The sequence below is a fragment of the Pseudorca crassidens genome, chromosome 10, assembly GCF_039906515.1.
Source record: "Pseudorca crassidens isolate mPseCra1 chromosome 10, mPseCra1.hap1, whole genome shotgun sequence".
Taxonomy (NCBI): domain Eukaryota; kingdom Metazoa; phylum Chordata; class Mammalia; order Artiodactyla; family Delphinidae; genus Pseudorca; species Pseudorca crassidens.
The window spans coordinates 100712883-100726066 of NC_090305.1; the positions used below are offsets into that span (position 1 = coordinate 100712883).

At 55.3% G+C, this 13184-nt stretch overlaps 1 protein-coding gene across 14 annotated transcripts in view; it reads right to left on the reverse strand.

Annotated features, from left to right (window-relative positions):
• The window catches only part of ATP2B2 (ATPase plasma membrane Ca2+ transporting 2), a 351715-nt gene that overhangs the window by 50895 nt on the left and 287636 nt on the right, over nucleotides 1-13184 (reverse strand). For 9 of the 14 annotated variants that reach the window (XM_067755445.1, XM_067755444.1, XM_067755447.1 and 6 more), the window contains 5 exons: nucleotides 9477-9602; nucleotides 7831-7863; nucleotides 6683-6742; nucleotides 1649-1690; nucleotides 651-809 (listed from right to left, as the gene is read on the reverse strand). In XM_067755445.1, coding sequence (XP_067611546.1) covers nucleotides 651-809; nucleotides 1649-1690; nucleotides 6683-6742; nucleotides 7831-7863; nucleotides 9477-9602 — 420 coding nt within the window. The remainder of the gene's footprint in view (nucleotides 1-650; nucleotides 810-1648; nucleotides 1691-6682; nucleotides 6743-7830; nucleotides 7864-9476; nucleotides 9603-13184) is intronic. The other 5 variants (XM_067755451.1, XM_067755455.1, XM_067755454.1 and 2 more) reach the window with 3 other exon arrangements.

Consider the following 13184-nt stretch of genomic DNA (forward strand, 5'->3'; position numbering starts at 1 on the left):
ACCTGCAGCTACTAACTCGGGAAACCCGGCTTCTGCTGGGCCTCAAACAAGGGGCTTCTCACCGGGCTCCTGACACTGCCCTCTACTTCTTCAGTCTTTCCTCTGCACGGCAGCTGGGCGGTCATCATACAGCTCAACTCCATCCCTGCCCTCCCCTGCTCACACCTCTTCCAGGGCTCCCGCTGTCCTCAGAATAAAGCCTGCATTGCAAACTCCAGGCCCTACAGGGTCTGCCCCCTGTGCAGCCACCGCACCTGCCAAACGCTGGCGCCTGTACGGGTAGATAATCTCCTTTACTCCTCATAGCAACCTGTGAAGTAGGGACTACGGGATCCCAAGTCCACAGACCAGGAGGTGGAGGCTCAGAGCTCGGTGAAGGTACCTGCCCAAGTTCTCAGAGCTGTAGCTGGACGAGGACACAGGCAGGCTGCCCCCAGAGCCCACGCTTCTACCTTCACTCTTCTGCCTAAGTGCGAACTGAGTGCCTACTGTATAAGGACTCAGACTGGTTTTGTGGCAGAGAAGGTGGGTCTCATGCAAGCCCTCGCTTTGCAGAGGAGGTAACTGAGGCCCAGGTAGGGGCAGGGCCCTGCCTGGGGTCCCCCTGCATGCCCCGTGTCCTGTGCCATCTCCCGGGGCCGCGTGCTCACCCGCCTTGCCGATCTGCACAGCCAGCTTGGTGAGCTTGCCCTGCAGCACCGACTTCTCCTTCTTGTGCATGCTGGCCTTCTTCTTGTCGTCAGTGTCGCCGCCCTCGGCACTCTTGAGGGGCTGCATCTCCATGGCGGCCGCCCCGTCCTGCTGTTTGGCTGCAGGGGGCAGAGCACACGTGCACACACACAGACACAGACACACACACACAGACACACACACACACACACAGGTTAGCCTGCAGGGTGGGGATGTTGGCACCCACCCAACTGCCCAGCAGAGCACGGTGAGGCCCTCACTCCCCAGCCTGGGCCCTGGCATGGCCGGCACGCAATCCCCGTGATGGGGGGTTGGTTTCTTCCTGCTGGAGACCCTGGTCCCAGGGCCACTGGCTGCCTTGCACCTGGAATTCAGGACATAGCAGGGAGTGACACGGCTCCACCCTGGATTTCCAGCAGGAGTGGGCTAGGGTCCCCTCTGGGCCTGAACAAGCCCGCAGACCCTTCCCCCAATGGCTCTTCAACTTCTCCACATTCAGACAAGACACAGGCTTGGGCTTTGCCCAGTTGGTCCTTGGGCCATGTTGCTGGATATTAAGTAGTCACTAGACAGAAGGGACACAAAGGGGGCTTCAAGAGTAGAAGAGAGTGTCCCCATCCACAGGTGTCAAGCTCCTCCCCCTTCAGCACAGGCCCGTGGCCTGACAGGACAGCACAGGGCCTGCGGCCTGACCCCTTAGCCCCTAAAGACCTCAAAGACCCAATTTCAAGTCTTCAGCTGAATGGGCAGCATAGCTCAAAGGCTGGGGAGAAGCTGGCTTGTGGTGGCCTGTCCTCAACGGGTAATGCCTCCATTTGACCTGGCACCATGTGATCACAGCTCCCCCCTCCCCCCAAAGGTGTCAGGCGCCCATAGGCATGGACGTCTGCCTCTGCTGTGGCCCTCAGAACCGGCGGGGAGGGGCCGCAGGGACCACAGGTTAATACAAAAGGGTTACCTTTGCTCTGGCTGGCGTCCACATTGCCATCCTGCATTTTACCTATACGACAAAGAATTTTAACAGACAACAGAGAATCAGACAACACACGGTGGTCACCATGAAGACGCAACAGGGCCACAGACATTCATGTCAGATGGAGGGAGGGCCAAGCCGGCTCCGCCCTTCTGTGCAGGGACGCCGGGGAGGCCCCTGAGACAAGAGCAAACCCGTGGTGGCTGCAGGCTTTCTCTTGATTCTCTGGGGGCACAGAGAGAGCGCTTCTGGGATTATTTTGGCCCTAAGCATTTTACAGACTAACCAGCAGCCTTTGAGGGTAAAGGAACCATAGTTGGTTGGCAGGAAGCAGAAGGAGTGGGAGATCTAAGGTCCCCAGTGATTAATGTGGAATTTGGTTGGTGCCTTTTGTGGGCTGAGAGGAGGCAAAGGGAAAGATGAGAGAGAGAGGGAGGGAGGGAGAGAGAGAGGGAGGTTGATTCTAGGATGGGTAGGAGTTTGGTCAATGTGTCCTTAGTTTCTGGCTCCAGGAGGAATGATTCCACTTTCTGCTTCTCCTGGTGAAGGGGTGTGAAGCCACAACATGGAGAAACCCCCACCTAGCCTCACTGAGAGTGACTCAGGCAAAGGGTGGGCAGGGGCTCCCCAGTGGTGGGCTCTGAGGTGCCCACACGTATCCAGGGGCCTGGTGGCAGTGCCCTGGCTCCCAAGGGGAAGCTGCCTACCCCTCCCCTCCACTGAGCTGCATTCTCTTTATTCTGGGTTGACCAGCTCAGGCCACAGCAGGCAGGTGAAGTCTGGCTGATGGGATCCCCTGGGTGCCCCCAGCCCCCCACCTCAGCCCTGCCTATCAGGGACAGATGCTGCCTAGTGCTGGGTCTGGGGCTCCCCACCCCCTAATCAGGGCCACCGGGGAGGCCGCCTACCCAGTCTCAGCCCAAGGCGCGTGGCCTGCATTCACAGGGTAGGAGGTATTGGTGACCTGTTGCCTGGCAGCCAGACACCTGTCTTCACTTGCTGGCACTGCAGGGGTCGGGGGGCACCCTCCTGTCCCACGGGCTCACCCTGAGGACTCTGAGAAGGGTGCCCCCAGCCCCAGCCGTTTGCTGAGAACGAGATTTTCACAGCTCATGTTCCAGGCGCATACATGACCACCACAGTTTCATCTGGGCCTCACCACATCCCTACCGGGCCGCTCCAGATCACACCCACTGACGATGAAAAACTGCGGCTCAGGGAGGGACACGCAGCAGGGTCTCTGCCAGGTCTCCGCTGGTAAATGGAGAGCTGGCCCCAAAGTCCATGCACATTTCTGCCCCCATCGGGGAGAATGCAGCCACCCTCAGTCCCCCGAGCCAGGGGGAGGGCAGGTGTTGAGGCGGCACTGGTGGGACTGGGCTCCTGAAGCTGCTGTTTCGAAACCAACTAGCCGTGTGGCTTCACCTCTCCCAGCCTCGCTTCCATCTCTGTAACCAGGGGTGGCCACATCGCCTCCCCGGAGCTCCTAAAAGTTGCCTTAGTGACAACCGCTCGCCCAGCAGCCTTTGGCACTTTGCAAGTGTCTCCGATCTTGGCAGTTTTCCTGATACCCTGCAAGGTGGGGCGGGAGGGGTTTTCATCACTCTTATTTTACAGATGAGGAAACTGGGGCCGAGGGAGGCTCAGGGGCAGCTGTCATTTATAGAGCATCCTGATGACTGTCCTGAGGCTGCGTGAGAAGTTCAATAAACACTGTCATCCCCACCACCATATCCGTCATAGGTGACTCGGAGGGGAGAAGTGGCTTCCTGGATGCCAGCCCCGCACCATCACTCCAAGGTCAGTGCAGGGCTGTTCCCACTGCCTCTCCCAGCGAAGGGTCAGTGACTCGCCCCGGGGTTTAAAGAGAAAAGTCCCCGTTGCTCTATTGTAAAATTCTTTCTACTGGATTAGAAACAAAACAGAAAAAGGCGTTTTGGAACCAATAGGAATTAACTACAATAATTATTTTTATTTTTAAAAATAATTTTACTAACTGGGCTAAGGGGCACCAGAGGACTCCTCTTCAGTAGTCTGGTGTTAGACGGCACAAAGGGGCCTCTATCTGCATTGCATATTATCAGATGCGATAGCCCGCATGTGCCCAGCAACCAAGCTAGCAATTTCCTCTTTTATTTGCATAGTGACCACACGGCCAGAAAAATAATCGACAAAGCGTATGTTTGAGGGAGGGAGCCATATCCTGGGGGTGCTTTGGTGCAGATGGCCTGGCTTCTCAGAAGCAAGCGGCTCATCTGGGGTTCTCCTTAGCCAGATGGGTACTCGCCTGGCCCTGGAACTGTGGTGGGACGTTGCTCTGGTCCCCCATGGGACGTAGAAGATGGGCTGTGATTCAGGGGAGCTGAGATGGAGGACAGGACCCAAGATGGGGAACCGGGGTGGAGACCTGGAGGCCCCTCTGTATCAGATGCTAGATGCAGCTTTGCCAAATGGGTCTGTCCTCTCCATGCACTGTGAGGGTCATGGGTGCAGAAAGCTTCGATGTGGAAGGTCCACGGTGAGAAGACCCGGTCCTAAATAGGAGACCTGGGAGGTGTCACTTCCCTTCCCTGTGCCTCTGTTTCTCTCTCTGTGAAAAACAACACTTTCAACCAAGGTGATGCTTACGAAAAGCACTGCAAAGTACCTTGTTAATGTCCAGAGTTAAGAGTGATGTATAATTAATCGTGATGTATTCTATAGTGATATATCAATAAATATAAAAGAAATAATAAAATAAAAATGGCAATTATAATGCCTCCAAAATGAATGGAACACCCCTACCTTTCAGTTGGGAGGGGCTTGGGGGGGTGGAGTGAGGGGGGCATCCTGCCACCTGAGTGTGTTTTCCACATCCAGGTCATCCTGATTTGGCTCAGACGAAGGAGGGGAAAGGAACAGTTAATTCTCTCACTCACCAAGGCTCAGATTAGCACCCCTCAGCCTTTAGTGCCCTCTGCCTGGAGCCTGGAAAGCACGTTAGAACGCAGGTTCTCATTCAGGTCTGGGTGGGGCCTGAGATTCTGCATTTCTAACAAACTCCTGGGAGACGCCCAGGCTTCTGGTCCTCCGACCACAATTCGAGTAGCAAAAGCTTAGAGTACTGGTTCCAAAGTATAGTTTGGGGGCCTACCAATCCTATGACATTCAGCCAGGACACAGCACAATCAAGGCTGTCCCTCTGCAACAAGGAAGAAACCAGTTTTACCCAGTGGGTTCTTAAACACCTTTGACCACAGGAATCCTTTCCTTGGGCAGGGGCGTTGGTGGTGGGGAAGACTTCTTAACATCCTTGTGAAGTTTACAAGACATTAGCAAGAGAGGCACACACTTTCGAGCCAGGCAGGCCTGGGTTCACATCCCAGCTTTGCTACTTTCTAGCTCTGTGACGTTGGACTAGTGTCTTGATCTCCCTGAGGCTCAGTTTCCTCATCTTTAAAGTGGGGACAAAAACCTCTGAATCACAGGGTTATTCTGAGGATTCAATGAGATGCTTGCAAAGTGCCTGGTGCCCAGGAGGTGGTTAAGGAATGACAGTTCCCCGTCTTTTCCTGCAGCTTTTCTTGGGACACTTGGAGTTTTCTGCTACAGCTGCAAGTGAGGCTGCCCCTTTTCTGGGACCCACTAGTCTGGATGTGGTCTATATGTTCCCCGAGCCCAGCAGGCTTGTCATCCTGGGGGAAGCAGGATGCCACTTGCCGTTTCCTCCCTGCCACCCCCCAGCCCCCCACGTGGGTTTGCCTACTTTGGTTCTTCCTGTTATCTCTCGCCACCCCTCCCTCACACATGACACCTCCCACACCCCAGGCTGTCCTGATTTCTCCCCCGTGCCTGAGATAGACCCATACCCGAATCAGCCCTTCTTGGCGAGGCCCTGCCCACAGAGCAGTCTTGCCCAGCCCCTGACATCTACGGTGTGTGTGGGGGGTGCTTCCATCTTTGGTCACTTTGACTCCGGGTGGCTCAGCCGGAGGTCTAGGGCAGGGGACGGGAGGATGAGGCGGGACCAGAGCTCCATGTCTTCCAGGAGTGGTGAAGAGTAAATGATATAATGGATGAGAAACCCGCAGCCAGAGATGCCTGGGATGCGTGACGCTGGAAAAAAGAAAACTTTCCCTCCCCTTCAGTTCTCCAGGGCAATGGTTTCACGACCAAGCCCTAACAGCTCCCAGGAGCAGTCTGGGTGACTTGACGTCACCTAATTTGGGTACGGGGACGTATCTGAGAAGATGGGAGGGTACAGAGATAAGAAATCTTGGAGGCAAATGAAGGAATTCCTTCCTGCCTGTGTGTCAGGAGGTTAAGATGCAGCTCCCAGGTACAGTGGCAGCCCTCTGCCCCCACCACTCATCCCCGAGGAGGCCAGTAAGAATGCAGAGACTCAGAACAAACGCTCCAGCACAGGCAACAGCAAGAAACACCAGTCCACATCCCAGGGGCAGAACCAGGCCCGAGCCCAAGCGAACCCCCGGCCCGTTCGCTCCGTGAGAGAGAAGAGAAAGAATGTCTACTAGTGGCTCAGCCATGCTACGGGGTGGGGTCCAGGAGCTGAGCTCTGGCCTGGGTCCCCCTGCCTCGAGGGAACTGGCGAGTCGAGGACCGGAGCCTTCAGTGGGGACCCAGACGCCAGCTTCAGCCTAGGTCCTGACCCCGGGCCTTCTTCCCAAAGCCGGGGCCAGGAACGGGCTTAGGAGAGGGCCACGCCAGGCGGGACGCTGCTTCTTGGGGGGCCAGATCTGAAGCCAAGGTCACGTCCCTCTTCCGGGCTTCACCGGGGGTCAAGGGCCCAACAGGAGCCAGTGCCGTCGTGGCAGCCATGAGTGGGGGCAGAGCTGGATCCCCGGTGGTGGCTTCTCTCTTAAGCGCCTGCCCCGTGTGAGAGGACGACCGTCCCCGAGCTGCCCATGCACATCCAAGTCTGTGCCGTCCAGACTAGGGAGAGGCAAGCCCAGAGTTGAGGGTGCGGGAGACGCCCATCCAACCGAGACCGAGAGCTCGCCCTGGGAGTGGGACACGTACCATTGACTAGGCTGGTATTTGCACTATCTGCAGCATTTGAACCTGCCGCACCATCGGCCGCTGCGGGGGTGGGAGGGATGGAAAATGCAGTGTGTCACAATGGAGAAAAGCAACAACGCAGGACAGCAACAACAATCGACATGAACCAACTTGAGGGAAATAAGATGACTACATTCTTAAAAAATCATCTCCGTTGGAGATCAAGAAACTCAAATTTGGGAGTGGAGGTGAAATGTTCCCATAGAGATGCCACAGAAGTCCGGGGGAAAAACTCAGACGTGGAGGGTCTTTGAAATAAAATATGGAGGATGATCAATGCGGTTACGCGGGGTGGCACTGCTGGTGGTGAGGTTCCGGACTGAGGCACCCCGTTGGCCCAAGCAATCAGGCGGGGGCCTTTCAGACAGGGTTCTAGGAGAGGGTCTGGCTGACCATCAGGGCCAGCGGCGCTCATGGCCAGGAGTCGATTCAAAATATTCAGCGAGCAGTGCAGTGCGGGCACTGGCCGTTCTGAAGGGGTGCTTGCTATGACCATTGCTGTGTCCCGGAAGAACGTCCGTCCACGGCAGTGACTTAGGATTCATGCCCTTGACTCAGGCTACTGCCCATGGCCAACTCCTCCTTCCCTAACTGGCACTCAAAAGATCGCCTTGGTGACCCCCATAGGAGGTGCCCCACCACTTAAAAGGTGACATCAAGCATGTGGTATTTTGTGCGTGAGACAGAGAAGGTAATAGCGAGTTTTCCTTAATTTAGGAATCAGAAATGATAGGACGTGCTCCAATTCACTCTTGCTGCTTTTTCTTGGGGCGGGGAAACGTGTTCCGTGGGAAGGAGAGGGAAGAGATGCTGGGTAAGGTGGCTGTGCTGTGAGGCGAGGGCAAGGTGGGACGGGCTCTGTGGGGTCATGGGGTGCTGAGTGGGCTGAGGGCGTGCGGAGGTGGTGGTGGTACCATCTGCACTGAAAGCCCTGGAAGGTAGGCAGACCGGGAGTGCACGGGGGCACAGTGGAGGTCTGGTGGGGCAGAGCCCCCCGCAGTCAGGTACCCCCTTTAGCTGTGTGCTGGGGATCTAGGGCCAGGGCTCAGGGGTCAGTGGCTGCTGCTACTTCTAAAACCCCATCTACCCTGAGGAGTGTCTTACTGTACCTGGTAGCTGAAGGCCATCCCCCTTCTTCACACCTGTGTGATGATTTTTGAGACATGTTAATGAAGGAGAGGCACATACAGCCCTTTGTGTGTGCACGCGCACACACACACGCACACGCGCACACACACACCGGTACGCCTGGGGTCATCCTGAAACGGGAGGCTCTAAGCAATGTCCCTGGTGGAGGTGATGGAATGGAAGTGCCGAGGAGGTCCAGCCTGGCTGTGCTGCTCGTGGGGGCCTGAGGGGCTGGGCTGGCCTCCCAGATTCCTCTGTCACGTCCCCTGCACATCCCACCTCTTCCTTCTACACTGATGTCCCCATCTTGTTGGAGTGCAGGTAAACGTTCAGCAAGGGACCGACCTGTGCTTTGGGGCAGAAGAGGCCTGTTTTTTTACTGGCATTTTAAGAAGCACCGGTCTGGCCCATGGGAGCTTCTGGGTGCTTGTGCCCCTCACCCAGGCCCCAGTGAGGCCAAGGAAGTGGGCAGAGCTGCTGCAGCCTGCCCAACTGCCCGCACCTGGGGCCACAGCTGGCCACAGCTGCTACGGCATTGCGCGGACGCTGTCCTGACGTGCTCCGGGCCTCTTGGCCAAGACTTGGTCCTCAGTCTCAACATCAGCTCTCCCAGATCACAGCTTATTTCCATTGCTGCTGGATGGGCCATCGTAATCTTAGGGGTACCCCACCAGGAAATGGGTTTTGCCCCTGGGAACAAGTATCCTTTGATCGTGACCCAGACTTGGTGCCTGGCTGACCTCTGAGAGCTGGAGGGAGGCTGGCTGCCCCTAAAACTGAAGGAGGGGTCATCTATTACCTCATCTCCTTCCCCTGGACTCCAGAAGGTCTGGGTATTGGGCGCCTCCTCTGGAGCTTGGGGAAGGAGACAAAAGACTGCAGATGTGAGAGTGGGGGGTGTCCCCGAGACCGAGTGTGAGTGTCGGGAAGTATTCAGCTGTTCTGGGCCAGAGGCTGGGCCTTGGATGTGGGCCTGGTCTGATGGCATTGGGGCTCATGTTTTCCAACCACCCCTCCTCTGCTCTGAGAGGCAGCTGTAGCCCAGGCCGACAACCTGCTGCACCAAGGGCAGCCCATGGAGTGAGGAATCTTGTTTGCAGGGGGAGGAGGAGACAGAACCCAGCTGAGATGGCAGCTCTGGGGACAACGGGGAGAGGCTCACAGCAGTTGATTTGCAGGCACACATTTGGCCACCTTCCCCAGAAGACCCACCTCTGGGGAGAGTCTATACTGGGTGAGTGTGCAGCTCTGCTCAGTGGAGTTGAGAATAGTGGAGGAATTCGCCCAGGTGGGGATTTCTACACAATATCAGGGGTCATGATGGGAACAGGTCACTCTTGAGGCTGGAGACTCAAGAAAAGGCTCAGCCGCCTTGGCCTGGCCCAGGGGGAAGGGGGGCCCCCCATGACATGACTGGACAAGACAGAGACTGGAACGAGACCCTGGAGATGGAACAGACAGAGCCTCCTGGCCCAAGAAGGGCCTTGGGGTTACAGGAGGAAGCTGTTGGCACAGGGTATGGACATAAAAGGCACTCAATAACTATTTTGTCTAGTGAATGAGTCAACAACAAAAAAAATGTGGCCTTAAGAGCTCCTTTTCTGGTCCACAAGAGCGTTGGGCTTACCTTTCTTGTCCTTCTTCTCTTCCTCCTCACCGCCGGCCCCCAGCAGGGTAAAGATGATGCCGGTCTGAGAGTTCACACCCACGGCGGTCACCACCATCCGTCCAGAGCCCTCCATCACATGAGTCCCTGGGGAAGGGGACGAAAGCCAAGTTACCATTGCACGGCCCAAGGCCCCTCCCGCAAGGAGCGGAAGGCACTCGGTCTCAGTTGACTCGAGGCAATTTGCCTGCTGAGGTCCTAGGGCACCACCTACAGTTAAGGTTCAAGGTGTGTGCTCAAGGTGGGTCCTTTAAAGATGATTTCACCTTGGGATGGTGCTGTGATGGGCCTGGAGCTCAAACACTGCTATACCTCAATTCTTAGGCCCCCAGAAAGCTCAGGCCTACCACCTCCTACCTGCTCCTAGAGAATCCCTTCTTCTCTCCTCTTTCTCTCCTTCCCCCTCTCCCAGTCTTACGGGCCAAGCAGGGACCACTCCCTCTTTTCCTTAATGATATATCTAGAACCAGACCTTGCTCTGCAACCAGCAAAAAAAAAAAATGCCAACTAAGCCCTGGACTGGACTGCTTAAAATGGGGTCCACCAACTTCCCAAAGATCTGGGGAAAGAATTCAGGGCTCTATGAAGCTGAATGAGAAAACAATGACCTCTTTATTTTCACAAACATCAAACTGAAATTTCGCATTTCCCCCTATTAAGAACATAGGCAATAAACCCCAGGAGTGTCAGTGGTGGCCACAACACCATTACATATGTTACAGAAATCATGGGGTTTTTTTAATATCACTTTATAGCTGTTGCAGATACTTTTTAGGCTTATCCTTATTTTACAACTAAGGCAATTATTACACTGACTGCTGGATCTTGTTATTCTAATAAAGAAGCACATATGTTACTACACCACACATTAATTCTTTTCTAATTACTTTAACTATTTCAATCTAATTGGCTTCCTTTGTGATCCAGTGTATTTTATTTTATGTATTTCAAAGCTTTATTCTGAATAGGGGTGGCCCCTGATGACCTCAGACCTCCCCAGGGGTCTGCAGTGCAAGAAAAGTTAAGAACTCCTTTCCTAGAATTTTAGATTTTTAAAACTGGGTTCCAAAGGGTCCTGGATGGGGCAAGGGAGGCCTTTGGTCAGAGTGGCCCCAAGTTTATTCATCTTTGGGGGTTCTGTGTCAGCTTTTATTTGACAAGAGGGCACTCTGCTGAGTAAAGAATCTAGATAAATGAAGTTTGGCCTGTCAGGTGTTCCTTTTTCCCGATTTTCATTTTTACCGCTCTGGCTAGAAAGCTCTCTACAATGCAGCACACAGTTTCTCCTTCAGCAGAGAACTAACAGTCCAATCCTGCCTGGTGCAGGGTCTCCGGCCATCCCCAGGCTGCACAGGAAGAGCTATACCTGGTCTACCAGACAGACGGCCACGGCCACTGACCCCAGCCACTACACGGCCCTGATGACTTGCTTCTTGAACTCCTGCTGCTGTTGAGAGATTTTCCTTCTTTCCCCTCAAGATCATGGTCATTTCCTCCTGTTTTCAGGCTCACTTGTCACTGATGGCCTTCTCCTGGCCTCCCACTTTGCTTCAGACTTGAAGTCTAGGTGGACAAACTCATTAGGATTGTATCTAAAATAAGAGTCAAGAGGTTCTGAGTTAGGGCAAGAAGCACTTTCCTTAAAGCAAGGAATCTCTTTTCACTTTTCAAGAGGTTTCACCCACCCCTTCCCTTTCCTTCTGGGATCTGAGAGATGTCCTGAGACTGTGTGTGTGTGCGTGTGTGTGTTTGCACACGTGCCTGTGTGCGTGTGCATGTGTGGTGTTCCAGCCTCTTGGCCTCCAGGATCTCAGGATCTTAAAGTGTTTACAGAGAGACAGATGCCCTCCAGTAAGCTCCTTTGAGGTGGTAAAGGTCGGTCTGTCCATCCATGATGGGTAAACCAAGTCATGAAGGCTCCCAGAGGCAGCATGGAGCCCAGCAAGCTGTACCAGGACCTGGGCTCTCAGGGGGTGAGCTCCTCAGCTGGTTCTTTACCCATTCCCAGCCTCTTCGGTCCCCGAGCCGGGCACAGTGGGGACCACAGAATGAGCTCGGACACTAACTCCAGGCCGATGAGCCCAGGCCTGGTGTCTTCCCATTACAGACAGACCCTGAAGCACACGTACCCCACAAGGGGCACAAACAGGGAGAATCTGGGCCCAACTATGGGACTCTGGGAGCTACAATAACTTGCTGACAAAATGCTTTCTCATGCACGGGCTCAGCTCGTGTGGGAGCTGGCAGGATGGACTGTTAAATACCAGCAGTATTAGAGGAGGAAACTGAGGCCCAGAGAGGTCACACGTGGGTGAGGGTGGGGTCACTGTAGATCTTTAAAGGTGAGGGCTGAACACACTTCAGTGCACTCACAGGGCGTAGATGGCAGGGACAGCAACCAGTGCTACCTTCTGTAGGACACCTACTCCGCTCCAGGCTTTGTGCCCTAACCCTAACCCTAATCCTTCCCACGCAATCATCTCATTAGTCCTCATACTGGCCCTCGGTCGACAGAACAGGAAACTGAGGGAGAAGTAGCTTGCCCAGGGTCACCAGCTGGAGAGGGACCAAGCCCTTGTCCGGTTTCTCACGTACTGCTCTTCCCCAGGAAAGAAGGCTTCACACTCTGGTCTCAAACATGTTTGTGAAAAAGTTGGCTCTGCCTGGCTGGTGATGGAGAAGCTGTTCCCCACCTCCCCAGTCCTGGGCGGGATGGAAAAAGACACAGGGGGCCAATTTCCACCCAAGATAATCAGACCCCAAATCACCTTCTAATCTAATCACTCCCATCTCAGCACTGGGAGGCCAGGGAGGAGGGAGGAAGGAGGAGGAAGCCAGGGAGGTGGCCTCTGCCCGCAACATGGGGATGCGGGGACATGGGGTGAAGGCATAGCATGCCCCCCACCCAGCCTCGATGAGCCCTGGGGAGTCCTCCAGGCCCTAGCCTCAGATGGGCCAGAGAAGTTGGGGGCATCAAACTCCCCCTCTGGCCCTCCCTCCCTCTGTGCCCCGGCAGCACGCCCAGCCTTCGCTCTGACCATTGCTCCCCCAGCTCAGACACCCCCCCCCCCCATAGCTCCTCAAAGTCCAAACACCTTGGTCAGCACCCCCTGGATCACACCTCAACCTTCTTCCGGCCCTTGACCACCGATTCCCACACTGCGCCCTCAGCCCTGGGCGCAGCACAGCTCACAGGGCCCTTCTGTCCAGCCCTGGTCCCCAGCCCCATTCCCGCCTCTGCTCACATAGTTATCACTGCCTGAATGCCCTTCCCACACCTCTTCTCCAAAACCTCCTCCTCAAGGCTCAGGACAAATGCCTCTCCTCTTAGGTGACTTCCCTGACCCCAACAAAAGGACATCACCTCTCTCCTCTGGACTGCCCCCCGGGGTTTCCCCTGGGGGTGCCTCCCAGCCTGGTGTCCCCACTAGCCTGTGAGCCCCTGGAGGGCAGGTGTGAGGGCGAGACCTCTCCTCCTGCCACAGTGGAGGCTTGTAGCTGGAATCTAGCACTGTCCTCCCTGCTACCTCCTTTTTTGTATCTCCCACGGTGGACATGTATTACATTTATAACGGAGAATCCACACACCCTCAATAAGCCATCTTTATGGTTTCACAAAGGGTCAAATTCATCCAGCCCAGCTGTCCTCCCTGGGCTGCCCCTCTCCCG